The sequence below is a fragment of the Schistocerca piceifrons genome, chromosome 6 (genome assembly GCF_021461385.2).
Source record: "Schistocerca piceifrons isolate TAMUIC-IGC-003096 chromosome 6, iqSchPice1.1, whole genome shotgun sequence".
Lineage (NCBI taxonomy): Eukaryota > Metazoa > Arthropoda > Insecta > Orthoptera > Acrididae > Schistocerca > Schistocerca piceifrons.
The window spans coordinates 321,843,162-321,859,512 of NC_060143.1; the positions used below are offsets into that span (position 1 = coordinate 321,843,162).

General features: G+C 45.5%; 1 protein-coding gene across 3 annotated transcripts in view; it reads left to right on the forward strand.

Moving 5' to 3' along the window:
- The window catches only part of LOC124802849 (sodium-coupled monocarboxylate transporter 1-like), a 235,068-nt gene that overhangs the window by 50,242 nt on the left and 168,475 nt on the right, over positions 1 to 16,351 (forward strand). For 2 of the 3 annotated variants that reach the window (XM_047263870.1, XM_047263872.1), the window contains exon 2: positions 5,870 to 6,130. In XM_047263870.1, the coding sequence (XP_047119826.1) occupies positions 5,940 to 6,130 (191 nt within the window). In that variant the 5' untranslated portion in view covers positions 5,870 to 5,939. Of the gene's footprint in view, positions 1 to 5,861; positions 6,131 to 16,351 lie in introns of all 3 variants that reach the window. The other variant, XM_047263871.1, reaches the window with a different exon arrangement.

Consider the following 16,351-nt stretch of genomic DNA (forward strand, 5'->3'; position numbering starts at 1 on the left):
ACTGCGTTGAAACCTTTAATGTAACATTACATTTCTTAATGATAGGATTATCACAGTATTTATACTCAATCACGAATTACACGAAATACTGAAAATAAAATTTTTGTTGCTCCTGGAAGCCATTAGATAGGCAATCTGCAACTGAGTTCACGATCGATGAACCGAAAATGGCTCTGAGCACCATGGGACTTAATTTCTGAGGTCATCAGTCCCCTATAACTTAGAACTACTTAAACCTAACTAACCTAAGGACATCACACGCGTCGATGCCCGAGGCAGGATTCGAACCTGTGATCGTAGCGGTCTCGCGGTTCCAGACTGTAGCGCCTAGAACAGCTCGGCCACCTCAGCGGACGATCTATGAACCATGAACCATGAATTAGGTTAGTCTGTTAGTAATATGTTCCAAAACACAGCGCATAAAAGCAGCAGTCCGACTACGGAATTACCATCTCATGCGGAGGCCGCAGTTAACACCACAACACAAACGACAGCCTGGCGTGGCATGGTAGCGCCGATTGCCATACTCACCGATGATGGTCACTCATGGTAGTGCAGGACCGTGATTCATCGCTGAACATAATGCGGCGCCATTGATTAGGTCAGCAATAGAGGAGGCACTCTTTTACAAGCTGTGTGTGTACTTCGTGTCATTATCTCCAAAAAATATGAATGTAGATCTAACACCCAACTTTTCTGCAGTCTTGTGCCAATTGTCATTCAAAGCGCAAGAAAACGGGACATGAGACTGTAGTCTCCAAATGGTGATAAATCAAAAATAGATTTACAGCAGTCTTAGAAAAAGTTATAGGAATGAATGATTAATTATGAACTCCCTATTATCTGATAATAGCGAGCTGCAATCTGCAAGTGGGACTGTGTGACCTTATTAGCCGTCTAATAATACGGATATCCAGTATGTATTACACACAACAAAACAAGTTTTACATCACCCCAGTTCCCAGAACTCCTGAATATAGACGTTGACTGTGGATATTGTATCACAGACACAGTCCCTTTGACTGTTCAGAGATGTCACTAAAACTGCCCAAAGATGTAAATAACCATGCATAAGCAGCACCTATTAGACGGAGGGGGTCCGACAGCCGATCAGTTCCAGTCACTCCACCAGGAAGGAGGTGCACGGCTCGTGTTGTCTCTAGTTCAGCCATGCTTAGACTGTCAATACCGTGGTTCGATCACGTCCGCATTGTTACTTTGTGACAGGAAGGGCTCTCAACAAGTGAAGTTCAAAATGGTTAAAATGGCTCTGAGCACTAAGGGACTTAACATCTGAGATCATCAGTCCCCTAGAACTTAGAACTACTTAAACCTAACTAACCTAAGGACATCACACACATCCATGCCCGAGGCAGGATTCGAACCTGCGACCGTAGCAGTCGCGCGGTTCCGGACTACAGCGCCTAGAACCGCATGGCCACCGCGCAGCAAGCGAAGTGTCCAGACGTCTTGGAGTGAACAAAAACATTTGTTGTTCGGACGTTCAGGAGATACAGAGATCCTGGAACTGTTGATGACATGCCTCGCTTAGAACGCCCAAGGGCTACTACTGCAGCTGATGACCGCTACCTACGGATTATGGCTCGGAGGAACCCTGACGGCAACGCCAACATGTTGAATAACGCTTTTCGTGCAGCCACAGGACGTCGTGTTACGACTCAAACAGTGCGCAGTAGACTGCATGATGCGCAACTTCACTCCCGACGTCCATGGCGAGGTCCATCTTTGCAACCTCGACACCAATGCAGCGCAGTAGAGATGAGCCCAACAACATGCCGAATGGATCGCTCAGGATTGGAATCACGTTCTCTCACCGATGAATGTCGCATATGCCTTCAACCAATCTTTGGAGACGAATATGGAGGAAACCCGGTCAGGCTGCACGCCTTAGTCACATTGTCCAGCGAATGCAGCAAGGTGGAGGTTCCCTGCTGTTTTGGGGTGGCATTATGTGGGGCCAACTTACGCCGCTGGTGATCACTGAAGACGCCGTAGCGGCTGTACGATAAGTGAATGTCATCATCCAACGGATAGAGCAACCATATTGACGAGGCATTCGTTTTCATGGAGGACGATTCGCGCCCCCATCGTGCACAACTTGTGAATGACTTCCCTCAGGATGACGACATCGCCTGACTAGAGTGGCCAGATGTTCTACAGACTTGAATCCTATTGAACATGCGTAGGATATTCAAATAACTTCCGGGAATTCAGCCAGGTAACACTTTCGCGACCGCCAATATTTCGGCGGGAGAAGACCCCGCCATTTTCAAGGCAAACTGCAACGGACAGGAGGCGTACATGCAAATTTAAAACCTCGGTTCTCGGACTGTGTGTTATCTTTCCTGCTTCAGTCCGAGAACCGAGGTTTTAAATTTGCATGTACGCCTCCTGTCCGTTGCAGTTTGCCTTGAAAATGGCGGGGTGTTCTCCCGCCGAAATATCGGCGGTCGCTGAAAGTGTTACCTGGCTGAATTCCCGGAAGTTATTTGAAAGTTGTATACGCCAGGAGAAACTCAGGTCTCACATGCGTGGGATAGATTGAAAAGGGCTGGTTATGGACGACGAGACCCACCAACCAATCTAAGGGATCTACGCCGAATCGCCGTTGAGGAGTGGGACAATCCGGACCAACAGTGCCTTGATGAGCTTGTGGATAGCATGCCACGACGAATTCAGGCTACTGGGTATTAGAGGTACCGGTGTGTAGAGAGTCTGGATCATCTCTGAAGGTCTCGCTGTATGGTGGTAAGACATGTAATGTGTGGTTTCCATCAGCAATAAAAAGGTTGGAAATGATGTTTATGTTGATCTCTATTCCAGTTTTCTGTACAGGTTCCGTAACTCCTGGAACTACATCTACATCTATATGGTTACTCTATAATTCACACTTAAGTGCCTGGCAGAGGGTTCATCGAACCATTTTCATACTACTTCTTTACCATTCCACTCTCGAATGGGGCGTGGGAAAAAGGAAAACCTAAATCTTTCCGTTCGAGCTCTGATTTCTCTTATTTTATTATGATGATCATTCCTCCCTACGTAGATGGGCGTCAAAAAAATATTGTCCCATTCGGAAGAGAAAGCTGGTGATTGAAATTTCGTAAATAGATCTTGCCGCAAAGAAAACCGTCTTTGTTTCAGTGACTGCCACCCCAACTCGCGTATATCAGTGACACTCTCTCCCCTATGGCGCGATAACACGAACGAGCTGCCCTTCTTTGCACTTACTCGATGTCTTCCGTCAATCCTACCTGGTAAGGATCCCATATCGCGCAGCAATATTCCAGCAGAGGACGGACAAGTGTAATGTAGACTGTCTCTTTAGTGGGTTTGTCGCATCTTCTAAGTGTTCGGCCAACAAAGCGCAGTCTTTGTTTCGCCTTCCCCACAATATTATCTATGTGGTCTTTCCAATTTGAGTGGCTCGTAATTATAATTCCTAGGTATTTAGTCGAATTGACAGCCCTTAGATTCGTGCGATTTATCATATAGCCAAAATTTATCGGATTTCCTTTAGTACCCTTATGGATGACCCCGCACTCTTCTTTGTTTAGTGCTAATTGCCACTTTTCGTACCATACAGAAATTCTCTCTAGATCATTTTGTAATTGGAATTGATCTGATGACTTTACTGGACGGTAAATTACAGCGTCATCTGCAAACAATGTAAGGGGGCTACTCATATTATCACCTAGACCATTTATGAAAATCAGGAACAGCAGAGGGCCTATGAATCTACCTTGCGGAACACCAGATATCACTTCTGTTCTACTCGATGATTTACCGTCTATCACTTCGAAGTGTGACCTTTCTGAGAGGAAATTACGAATCCAGTCACACAAATCAGACGATACTCCAGATGTATGCAATTTGATTAATAGTCGCTTGTGAGGAACGGTATCAAAAAATTGTTCAAATGGCTCTGAGCACTATGGGATTTAACATCTGCGGTCATCAGTCCCCTAGAACTTAGAACTACTTAAACCTAACTAACCTAAGGACATCACACACATCCATGCCCAAGGCAGGATTCGAACCTGCTACCGTAGAGGTCGCGCGGTTCCAGACTGAAGCGCTTAGAACCGCTCGGCCACTCCGGCCGGCGAACGGTATGAAAAACCTTCTGCAAAATCTAGGAATATGGAATCGATCTGAGATCCCTTGTCGACAGCACTCATTACTTCTGGGAATAAAGAGCTAGCTGTGTTGCACAAGAACGATATTTTCTGAATCTATGTTGGTTATGAATCAATAAGTCATTTTCATAGAGGTGATTCATAATGTTCGAGTGACGGCCGCGGTGGTCTAGCGGTTCTAGGCGCTCAGTCCGGAACCACAAGACCACTACGGTCGCAGGTTCGAATCCTGCCTCGGGCATGGATGTGTGTGATGTCCTTAGGTTAGTTAGGTTTAAGTAGTTCTAAGTTCCAGGGGACTGATGACCACAGATGTTAAGTCCCATAGTGCTCAGAGCCATTTGAACCATAATGTTCGAGTACAGTATATGCTCCAAAATCCTACTGCAAATTGAGGTCTGTGATATGGGTCTGTAATTCAGTGGGTTACTCCTATTTCCTTTCTTGAATATTGGTGTGACCTGTGCTACTTACCAGCCTTTAGGAACAGACCTTTCGTCAAGTGAACTTTTGTATATGATTGATAAGAAAGGCGCTATTGTGTCTGCATACTCTAAAAAAGTAACCTGATTGGTATACCATCTGGACCGGAAGACTTGCCTTTAAGTGATTTGAGTTGTTTCGCAACACCTAAGGTATCTACTTTTATGTCACTCGTGCTAACCGCTGTTCTGGTTTCGAATACTGGAATATTTACTCCATCTTCTTTCGCGAGGGAATTACGGAAAACTGTTTTTAGTAACTCCACTTTAGTGGGACCATCATCAGTAACACTTTCATCGCTATCACGCAGTGACGGTATTGACTGTTTTTTGCCACTGGTGTACTTTACATACGACCACAATCTCTTTGGGTTTTGTACCATATTTTGAGACAATATTTCATTGTGGAAACTAAATTTCGAGCTTCCGTGAAACTTAGCTAGTCTTGGGGATTTTGTGTTCTTCTGAACTTTTCATGCTTTTTTCGTTGCTTCTGCAACAGCGTTCTGACGTGTTTTGTGTACCATGGTGGATCAGTCTCGCCTCTTATTAACTTATCCGGTATGAAACTAACTATTGCTGTCGATACTGTATCTTTGAATTTGAGCCACATCTGGTCTACATTTAACTGAGGTGACGCAGAACCTTTTTTGATGTATGTATGTGCTAGTTCCCTGTCGTAAGATTGAGGCTTAAAGAAATCTCGAGCGTAACATTTTTTTTTTTAATATGTAAAAATCTGCCAACCGGTTGCATAGGTTTTCTATATACCTTGACCAGGTTTCGTCACCTCTATGGGTGACTCCACCAGAAGGTAAGGTAATTACATGAAGAACATATCGTCAAAGATGTACAGTGATTTAAGAGCTGAGTTGCTCAAGTCATACATTAAAATATAAGACATAATGTTCTTCAAAAAGTCAAACATCAATACATAAGTAACGCCGGTGTGGTGTGAGGAACATTATGTCTTATATTTTAATGAATGACTTGAGCAACTCAGCTCTTAAATCACTGTACATCATTGACGATATGTTCTTCATGTAATTACCTTACCTTCTGATGAAGTCATCCTTAGAGGTGACGAAACCCGGTCAAGGTATATAGAAAACCTATGCAACCTGTTGGCAGATTTTTACATATTGTTCAAATTTGTGTATACGGTTGCCGCAAACGTCAGCCATGTTCAAAGTCGCACGCGCGTAACGTTATTCCCAAGTCCTCCAGGCACCTCAACCAGTGCGGCCCGTTTTCGACGCCAGCCCAGGAATCAGAAGACGGAGCACCGCGGCCCAGGATGGACGCGGCGACGGGTTCGGCGCCGGTGCTGGGCGCGGTGGACTACGCGGTGTTCGGCGGCATGCTGCTGGTGAGCGCCGCCATCGGCGTCTACTACGGCTTCTTCGCGCGCTCCTCCGGCGCCGACGCCTACCTGGTGGGCGGCCGCTCCATGAGCACCATCCCCGTGTCCCTGTCACTCATCGCCAGGTCAGTCCATTAGACGTCTCGTAGAAGCACTTCTTGTCGTATATTTTGCCGCGCCACTTCAAAGTAAAGCCTCGAGCTTTCGACGATTACCTCCATCGTCTTCGTCAGAAGCATTTGACTGTCAACACTGCTGCTGTGGCGGCCTTATATAGCCCATAGACGGCTTCTCATTGGTTGGAAATTACGTAGTGCTCTCGCAGATGGTGTTGTAAGTAGGCTGTTTAGGTTTTTATATTGGTAACGTCACGTAGCGCTCTGTATGAAAATCACTGGCTGTGCTGTGTGCACTCTGTGGCAGGTTGGCATTGTTGAAATATTCGCTATAGTAGTGTTGGGCAGTTGGATGTGAACAGCGCGTAGCGATGCGCAGTTGGAGGTGAGTCGCCGGCAATGGTGGATGTGGGGAGAGAGATGGAGGAGTTTTGAGAGCGGATGATCTGGACGTGTGTCCATCAGAGAGAGTAAATTTGTAAGACTGGATGTCATGAACTGATATATATATATATATATATATATATATATTACTTTTGAACACTATTAAGGTAAATACATTGTTTGTTCCCTATCAAAATCTTTCATTTGCTAACTTTGCCTATCAGTAGTTAGTGCCTTCAGTAGTTAGAATCTTTTATTTAGCTTGCAGTATGTGCGCTCGCTGTATTGCAGTAGTTCGAGTAACGAAGATTTGTGAGGTAAGTGATTGGTTGGTTGGTTGTTTGGGGAAGGAGACCAGACAGCGTGGTCATCGGTCTCATCGGATTAGGGAAGGAAGTCAGCCGTGCCCTTTCAGAGGAACCATCCCGGCATTTGCCTGGAATGATTTAGGGAAATCACGGAAAACCTAAATCAGGATGGCCGGACGCGGGATTGAACCGTCGTCCTCCCGAATGCGAGTCCAGTGTCTAACCACTGCGCCACCTCGCTCGGTAGAGGTAAGTGATTCATGAAAGGTATAGGTCATTGTTAGTAAGGGCCATTCTTTTGTAGGGATTATTGAAAGTCAGATTGCGTTGCGCTAAAAATATTGTGTGTCAGTTTAGTGTTGATCAGAATAAGAAAAGAGCGAAATGTCTGAGTACGTTCGGTTCTGCTCAGCTGTTTGAAAATCAAATAACGTAAGGGGTTTACCAGCACAGTAATTCATTAATTTTCCAAAGGTGATGTTTCAGTGTCAACGTCTGCGGCGTCATGTAATAATGTAAATGTGTTTCACATGTCTGCAAGTCGTGTAACTGAGGCGGGACGTGGGGACCAGCCCAGTATTCACCTAATGGGATGTGGAAAACCACCTAAAAACGACACCCAGGCAGGCTGGCTGGCACACCAGCCCTCGTCGTTAATCCGCTGGGCAGATTCGATCTGGGGCCGGCGCACCTACCCGAGTCCAGGAAGCAGCGCATTAGCGCTCTCAGTTACCCTGGCAGGTCCTGGCAAGACGAGAATGTGGCAATATGAAAATGTGACGATTTTGTGCATGCGTTTTTATTGAGAACTGAAAGCCTACAATAAACAGGGTACTTCAAGTGGTGAATAACGCCGACGACTTCGCCACTTTGAAAACAATCGGCGTCTTAGAAATAGCATTAAGTGAAATTTGAAGTTATACTGTTTGCTTGCTGTACATCGTTTCTCGAAGTCACATAATCAGTGCCTACACGTCTTCAAATTTCCTAACTGCCATGATGATAATTTCGTAACAACACAATGCACGAAGCGATTCAGGCTGTTCATTTCCTGGTGACTACATAAATGAGACAGCGTTTATACTTACAAAATTTTCTATTTGTCGTCTTTTTAACAAATAATGTGTAATGAAGTTGTAAGTTTTGGTGCACAAGCAGTTAGAGCATAGGATCGCGTCACTGGCGGTACGTCAGTTGGCATAAAGGCGCCTACCAAATTATGGTAAAGGCCCAAAATTGTGACAGGTACTAGCAGATCCATATAGTCCCGTTGCTTGGTGTAGCCCTCCTAATGACGGGTATTTATACACTGAGAAAGTCATGCGATAGCGACACGCACATATCCTGACGTCAGAAGTATTGCGTACACGAAATATGAAACAACACTGCATTCACGGAGCTGTCATTTGTACTCAGGTGATTCGTGTGAAAAGGTTTCCGAGGTGATTAAGGGCGCACGACGGGAATTAACAGGCTTTGAACGCGGAATGGTAGTTGGAGCTATACGCATGGGACATAACGTTTCGGAAGTCGTTAGGGAATTCAATATTCCGATATCCATCGTGTCAAGAGTGTGTCGAAAATACGTTCCAGGCATTCTCTTTCACCACGGACAACGCAGTGGCCGACGGGCTACACTTAATGACCGACATCAGCGGCGTTTGCGTAGGGTTTTCAGTACTAACGTATAAGCAACACTGCGTGAAATAACCCCACAAATCAGTGTGAGATTAATGTATCCATTAGGACAGTGTGACGAAATTTGGCTTTAATGGGGCTATGGCAGCAGACGACCTAGCCGAGTGCCATTGCTGACATCACGACATTGCCTGCAGCGTCTCTCCTGGGCTCGTAACCAAATCGGCCGGACCATTTTTTTTTTCTTGGTCATCAGTCTACTGACTGGTTTGATGCGGGCCGCCACGAATTCCTTTCCTGTGCTAACTTCTTCATCTCAGAGTAGCACTTGCAACCTACGTCCTCAATTATTTGCTTGACGTATTCCAATCTCTGTCTTCCTCTACAGTTTTTGCCCTCTGCACCTCCCTCTAGTACCATGGAAGTCATTCCCTCATGTCTTAGCAGATGTCCTATCATCCTGTCCCTTCTCCTTATCAGTGTTTTCCACTTATTCCTTTCCTCTCCGATTCTGCGTAGAACCTCCTCATTCCTTACCTTATCAGTCCACCTAATTTTCAACATTCGTCTATAGCACCACATCTCAAATGCTTCGATTCTCTTCTGTTCCGGTTTTCCCACAGTCTATGTTTCACTACCATACAATGCTGTACTCCAGACGTACATCCTCAGAAATTTCTTCCTCAAATTAAGGCCGGTATTTGATATTAGTAGACTTCTCTTGGCCAGAAATGCCTTTTTTGCCATAGCGAGTCTGCTTTTGATGTCCTCCTTGCTCCGTCCGTCATTGGTTATTTTACTGTCTAGGTAGCAGAATTCCTTAACTTCATTGACTTCGTGACCATCAATCCTGATGTTAAGTTTCTCGCTGTTCTCATTTCTACTACTTCTCATTACCTTCGTCTTTCTCCGATTTACTCTCAAACCATACTGTGTACTCATTAGACTGTTCATTCCGTTTAGCAGATCATTTAATTCTTCTTCACTTTCACTCAGGATAGCAATGTCATCAGCGAATCGTATCATTGATATCCTTTCACCTTGTACACTCCTGGAAATGGAAAAAAGAACACATTGACACCGGTGTGTCAGACCCACCATACTTGCTCCGGACACTGCGAGAGGGCTGTACAAGCAATGATCACACGCACGGCACAGCGGACACACCAGGAACCGCGGTGTTGGCCGTCGAATGGCGCTAGCTGCGCAGCATTTGTGCACCGCCGCCGTCAGTGTCAGCCAGTTTGCCGTGGCATACAGAGCTCCATCGCAGTCTTTAACACTGGTAGCATGCCGCGACAGCGTGGACGTGAACCGTATGTGCAGTTGACGGACTTTGAGCGAGGGCGTATAGTGGGCATGCGGGAGGCCGGGTGGACGTACCGCCGAATTGCTCAACACGTGGGGCGTGAGGTCTCCACAGTACACCGATGTTGTCGCCAGTGGTCGGCGGAAGGTGCACGTGCCCGTCGACCTGGGACCGGACCGCAGCGACGCACGGATGCACGCCAAGACCGTAGGATCCTACGCAGTGCCGTAGGGGACCGCACCGCCACTTCCCAGCAAATTAGGGACACCTTTGCTCCTGGGGTATCGGCGAGGACCATTCGCAACCGTCTCCATGAAGCTGGTCTACGGTCCCGCACACCGTTAGGCCGTCTTCCGCTCACGCCCCAACATCGTGCAGCCCGCCTCCAGTGGTGTCGCGACAGGCGTGAATGGAGAGACGAATGGAGACGTGTCGTCTTCAGCGATGAGAGTCGCTTCTGCCTTGGTGCCAATGATGGTCGTATGCGTGTTTGGCGCCGTGCAGGTGAGCGCCACAATCAGGACTGCATACGACCGAGGCACACAGGGCCAACACCCGGCATCATGGTGTGGGGAGCGATCTCCTACACTGGCCGTACACCACTGGTGATTGTCGAGGGGACACTGAATAGTGCACGGTACATCCAAACCGTCATCGAACCCATCGTTCTACCATTCCTAGACCGGCAAGGGAACTTGCTGTTCCAACAGGACAATGCACGTCCGCATGTATCCCGTGCCACCCAACGTGCTCTAGAAGGTGTAAGTCAACTACCCTGGCCAGCAAATTCTCCGGATCTGTCCCCCATTGAGCATGTTTGGGACTGGATGAAGCGTCGTCTCACGCGGTCTGCACGTCCAGCACGAACGCTGGTCCAACTGAGGCGCCAGGTGGGAATGGCATGGCAAGCCGTTTCACAGGACTACATCCAGCATCTCTACGATCGTCTCCATGGGAGAATAGCAGCCTGCATTGCTGCGAAAGGTGGATATACACTGTACTAGTGCCGACATTGTGCATGCTCTGTTGCCTGTGTCTATGTGCCTGTGGTTCTGTCAGTGTGATCATGTGATGTATCTGACCCCAGGAATGTGTCAATAAAGTTTCCCCTTCCTTGGACAATGAATTCACGGTGTTCTTATTTCAATTTCCAGGAGTGTATTTTAATTCCACTCGTGAACCTTTCTTTTATTTCCATCATTGCTTCCTCGATGTACAGATTGAAGAGTAGGGGCGAACGGCTACAGCCTTATTACGAGCACTTCGTTCTTGATCGTCTACTCTTATTATTCCCTCTCGGTTGTTGTACATAATGTATATGACCCGTCTCTCCCTATAGCTTACCCCTACTTTTTTCAGAATCTCGAACAGCTTGCACCATTTTATATTGTCGAACGCTTTTTCCAGTTCGACAAATCCTATGAAAGTGTCTTGATTTTTCTTTAGCCTTGCTTCCATTATTAGCCGTAACGTCAGAATTGCCTCTCTCGTCCATTTACTTTTCCTAAAGCCAAACTGATCGTCACCTAGCGCATTCTCAATTTTCTTTTCCATTCTTCTGTATATTATTCTTGTAAGCAGCTTCGATGCATGAGCTGTTAAGCTGATTGTGCGATAATTCTCGCACTTGTCAGCTCTTGCCGTCTTCGGAATTGTGTGGATGATGCTTTTCCGAAAGTCAGATGGTATATCGCCAGACTCATATATTCTACACACCAACGTGAATAGTCGTTCTGTTGCCACTTCCCCCAATGATTTTAGAAATTCTGATGGAATGTTATCCATCCCTTCTGCCTTATTTGACCGTAAGTCCTCAAAAATGGTTCAAATGGCTCTGAGCACTATGGGACTCAACTGCTGAGGTCATTAGTCCCCTAGAACTTAGAACTACTTAAACCTAACTAACCAAAGGACATAACACACATCCACGCCCGAGGCAGGATTCGAACCTGCGACCGTAGCGGTCTCGCGGTTCCAGACTGCAGCGCCAGAACCGCGCGGCCACTTCGGCCGGCGTAAGTCCTCCAAAGCTCTTTTAAATTCCGGACCATAGACGGCTGGAAAACCGTGGCCTGATCAGGTGCACCCGTATTTTAGTTTATAAAAGCTGATGGCAGGATCAGAGTGCGGCTCTAGCTCCACGAAGCCACGCTCCCAAGTTGTCAACAAAGTGCTGTGTAAACTGGTGGTGGACTGGATCCTCTGATCCAGCTGGACCGATCATTCACTACTTTGAGACCATTTGCAGCCATTTATGGACTTCATCTTCTCAAACAACGATGGAATTATTACCGGTGACAATGCGCCACTTCACCAGGCCACTACCGTTGCTCGCGATTGGTCTGGACAATTCGAGCGAATGATTTAGCCATATGAACCCCATCGAACATTTATGGGACATAATAGAGAGAGACCAGTTCGTGAACAAAATTCTGCGCCGGCAACACTTTCGCAATTATGAACGCCTTTAGAGGCAGCTTGGCTCCGTATTTCTGCCTGGGACTTCCAACGATTTGTTGAGTCCATGCCAGATCGAGCTGCTGCACTACGCCTTGCAAAACATAGGTCCGACACGATATTAGGAGGCATCCCATGACTCCTGTCACCTCAGTGTTTACAGGTGAGGTGCTCATTTGTTATGGTGATGTACCGCTTCTAAGCATACATGCTATGGGAATTCCGTCGCTCGAAAGTGAGAAAACGGGTCATCCAGTCCCAGAACAGACAAATCGCTGTGCTGTGCCGTTGGTATGGCGATGCTCGACCTGTTTCAGTTCGCGGTGCATACACAGGTCAGTTTCCGTAACTGCCATGACGGTGTTTCTGCTCCCACCTGCTTAACACTTCTCACAACTGCTGAGGCAGAGCTGTTATTTTCACAGTAGTGCCAAAATAGTAGTGGATGCTCTGCAGGTGGCACACGGAGCCATAATTTCGTAGTCTCCTTTTTGCAACTGACGTTCGACCAGCGGAGCGATGCTATGCTCTGACTGCTTGTGCACCAAAAATTACAACTTCATTACAAATTATTTGTTAAAAAGACGACTAATAGAAATTTTTGTAAGTATAAACGGTCTCTCATTTATGTATTCACCAGGAAATGAACAGCCTAAATCAAAAAATGATTCAAATGGCTCTGAGCACTATGGGACTTAATTGCTGTGGTCATCAGTCCCCTAGAACTTAGAACTACTTAAACCTAACTAACCTAAGGACATCACAAACACCCATCCCCGAGGCAGGATTCGAACCTGCGACTGCAGCGGTCGCGCGGTTCCAGACTGTAGCGCCTAGAACCGCTCGGCCACTCCGGCCGGCAGCCTAAATCACTTCGTGCATTGTGTTGTTACGAAAGAAGGCTCGCTGAAATTTTCGTGATGGCAGTTAGGAAATTTGAAGTCGTGTCGGCGTTGATTATGTAACTTGTAAAAACGATGTACAGCAAGCGAACAGTATAACTTCGAATTTCACTTAATGCAATTTCTAAGATCACCACTTGAAGAACCCTGTTTATTGTAGGCTTTTAGTTCTGAACAAAAACGCCTGAAACTTAGACCGTACAGCGTCTTGCACAAAACCGTCATATTTTTAGATTCCCACATTCTCGTCTTGCTAGGAACCGCCAGGGTAGCTGAGAGCGCTAACGCGCTGCTTCCTGGACTCGGGTAGGCGCGCTGGCCCCGGATCGAATTCTCCCAGCGGATTAACGACGAGGGCTAGTGTGCTGGCCAGCCTCGATGTGGTTTTTAGGCGGTTTTCCACATCGTACTAGGTGAAGACCGGGCTGGTCCCCACGTCCCACCTCAGTTACACGACTCACAGACATTCGAAACACATTCGCACTATTACATGATTTACACTAGACGCTTGCGTTCACTGTTTCCGTCCCAGGGGTTATGGGGTGTTGGCAGGAAGGGCATCCATGCCAAATCGGTACTTATAAAGCAGAACCCGCAAGTCGGGATAAATGCTTGGAAAGAGATTCTCGTCTTACCAGGACTAGACAGTTTAGCTTTGCTCTGCTTTTCTTTGTATGCACCTAATACACTCGACTCTGCTAAAAACACAGCTGTGATTTCTGAAAACTGCTGTATCGGCAGCGACGGATTATTTCTATAAACTAGGCACTAAGGCACTAAGCAAAATCTGCCGCTCACCTATTTTTAACCTTCAGCGCCTATGATTCACTGCAGAACTCGAAGAACTTCACATGTTTTCACAGTGCACGCAAATGAAAGTACCACAAGAGCACAACTCGCGGGACAGAGAAATCGACTGTCCGTTGAGACTTGAAAAAAGCACTACACGAATTAAACATTTAAAATGCTGGCCGAGAAAATACCGATGACTTCGAATGTCTTATTGTGCCTGATTACGTCATTCATACTAGAATCATTACCATTAAACCTGTTTATTTCTGCTTATAGGTGTTAAATAATTTATTTTTTGTTTATTGCGACTACGGCTTCGAATATTACTTTTTCAGGCAACTGAAAACATACAACAAATTAATTCATGTGATAGTTCACAAAAACAAGCGTTTGTTGTGTGTAAAATGCAAAAAATTGCACGCCAGCACTACTTGTCTCAACCGCAAATACCCACAACTTCTTATATTCATATATCATAAGATACTCGAATAATCACCAGCGGCAGCATAGATACATGTATTTGAGACTGAAATATAGCTTACACACAGATTTTGTATTTTATATAGAACAAACGCTAATTTTTGTGAACTGACATATGGGCTGATTTGTGGTATGCTCCCAGCTGCCTAAAGATGAGGAGTAATATTCGAAATTGCAAATAAATGAGAAATAATTATGCAGATAAAAATAAATTTTTAATTCAACACGTTTTTAAATCGGACTAAAATGTATATAATATTTGCCCCTGGCCTTATAAAGATCCAACCCCAAACAGATACTCCAGAGAAACCGATGCGCGAATAGGTCACATCCTAACTTTATCTATTCCTTGTGCACGTTTCACATTATAAATATTAGAAGTATTGTCAGATCTATAAAAAAAAACTCGCAAGCACAAATTTTCAGTGATATATTTATGGCTTTAGGAATCTGTATGGGGCTAAGAGAAATTTAGTCTCATTCCAAAACATTTTATGTTAAAAAAAATTATTTATAAATAGTTATTTTCTGCTTTTTAGTCTTATTAATGTCTAATTTCTCAAACGATTTCAAATATTTTAATGAGGTTATATTTTTATTTCAATAATTATATACGTGTACACTACCTTTTTACGTAGACTTGCGCCTGTGTCCGTGTATTCACATATATTGCACGCATCTCCTCCTCCCCTTCTCTGCGTTCATATCTTCTCCCCCCTCCCCCTGTCTGCTCAGCTGTCTCCATCCACTCACATACTACCTGGAACAAACTCCAGTTCTGTCTGCACAGCTCACTGATCCTGCAGAGCAGCTGAGATGTCTGACATTAACGAACTTTGTCTCACCCCTAACCCCTCAGAACAGATCTACAAGAAAGCAAGATAATATTCCATTGTCATCTACTTCAGAGCTGTGTTTAAAATTTGAAGTCTCTAGCTCATCAGGAAACTAGTTTAAAATCAACATTTGTGGATTGGAAATTTGCAGTATGTTTCTATCGGACCAAATTGCTGAAGCCATCGGTCTGTAGGCTTACACACTACTTAATCTAACTTAAACTAACTTACGCTAAGGACCACACACACCCATACCCGAGGGAGGACTCGAACCTCCGAGGGAGCGGCCGCGCGAACCGTGGCACAGCGCCCTAGACCGAGCGGCTCTCCAGCACCAAACGGACAAACAAGAGTCAATAGTTAATAAATTAGCCGGCCGGTGTGGCCGAGCGGTTAGAGAGGCTTCAGTCTGGAACCGCGCGACGCTACGTTCGCTGGTTCTAGTCCTGCCTCGGGCATGGATGTGTGTGATGTCCTTAGGTTAGTTAGGTTTAAGTAGTTCTAAGTTTTAGGGGACTGATGACGTCAGATGTTACGTCCCATAGTGCTCAGAGCCATTTGAACCATTTTGTTAATAAATTATTTGACATCCATGAGCGGAAAAAAACAAGTTTATTAATTACATGAAGGCTGTCGACCGATTCGCATCGAATCAACGAAAGAACTGATGCATAACTATGGCCTATCTCTAGTTGCATCACAGCATGTGGAATAGATGTACAATGCCTGACAACCAATGACTGTTCGTGCTGAGCAGGCGGCGTTTGTTTACATTAGGGTTGAATATGTCCTCAGTATCAGGAACACAACTTGGAATAATATCATCAGCTTCAGAAGACTGACATATCTGCTGAAGCAATACTAAGGGTTATCATTGTCCCCGGACGCGCTCGTTATGCAGATCTTCCCCCTTCCCCCGTATTCTTAGGTGGTGCTGTCTCTTTGAATTTCCTTTCCCCGGAACTCACTATATCGGAAAACATCTATCTTAAACATCTATAAATTCTTTTTACACCTGCTACTGTCAGTAAAGTTACTATTGTCTTTGTTATTGTTGGTACTATTAACACTATTGGTGGCAGCATCTGCAGTAGTACAAGTGCAACCAGCATTAACTTTATACG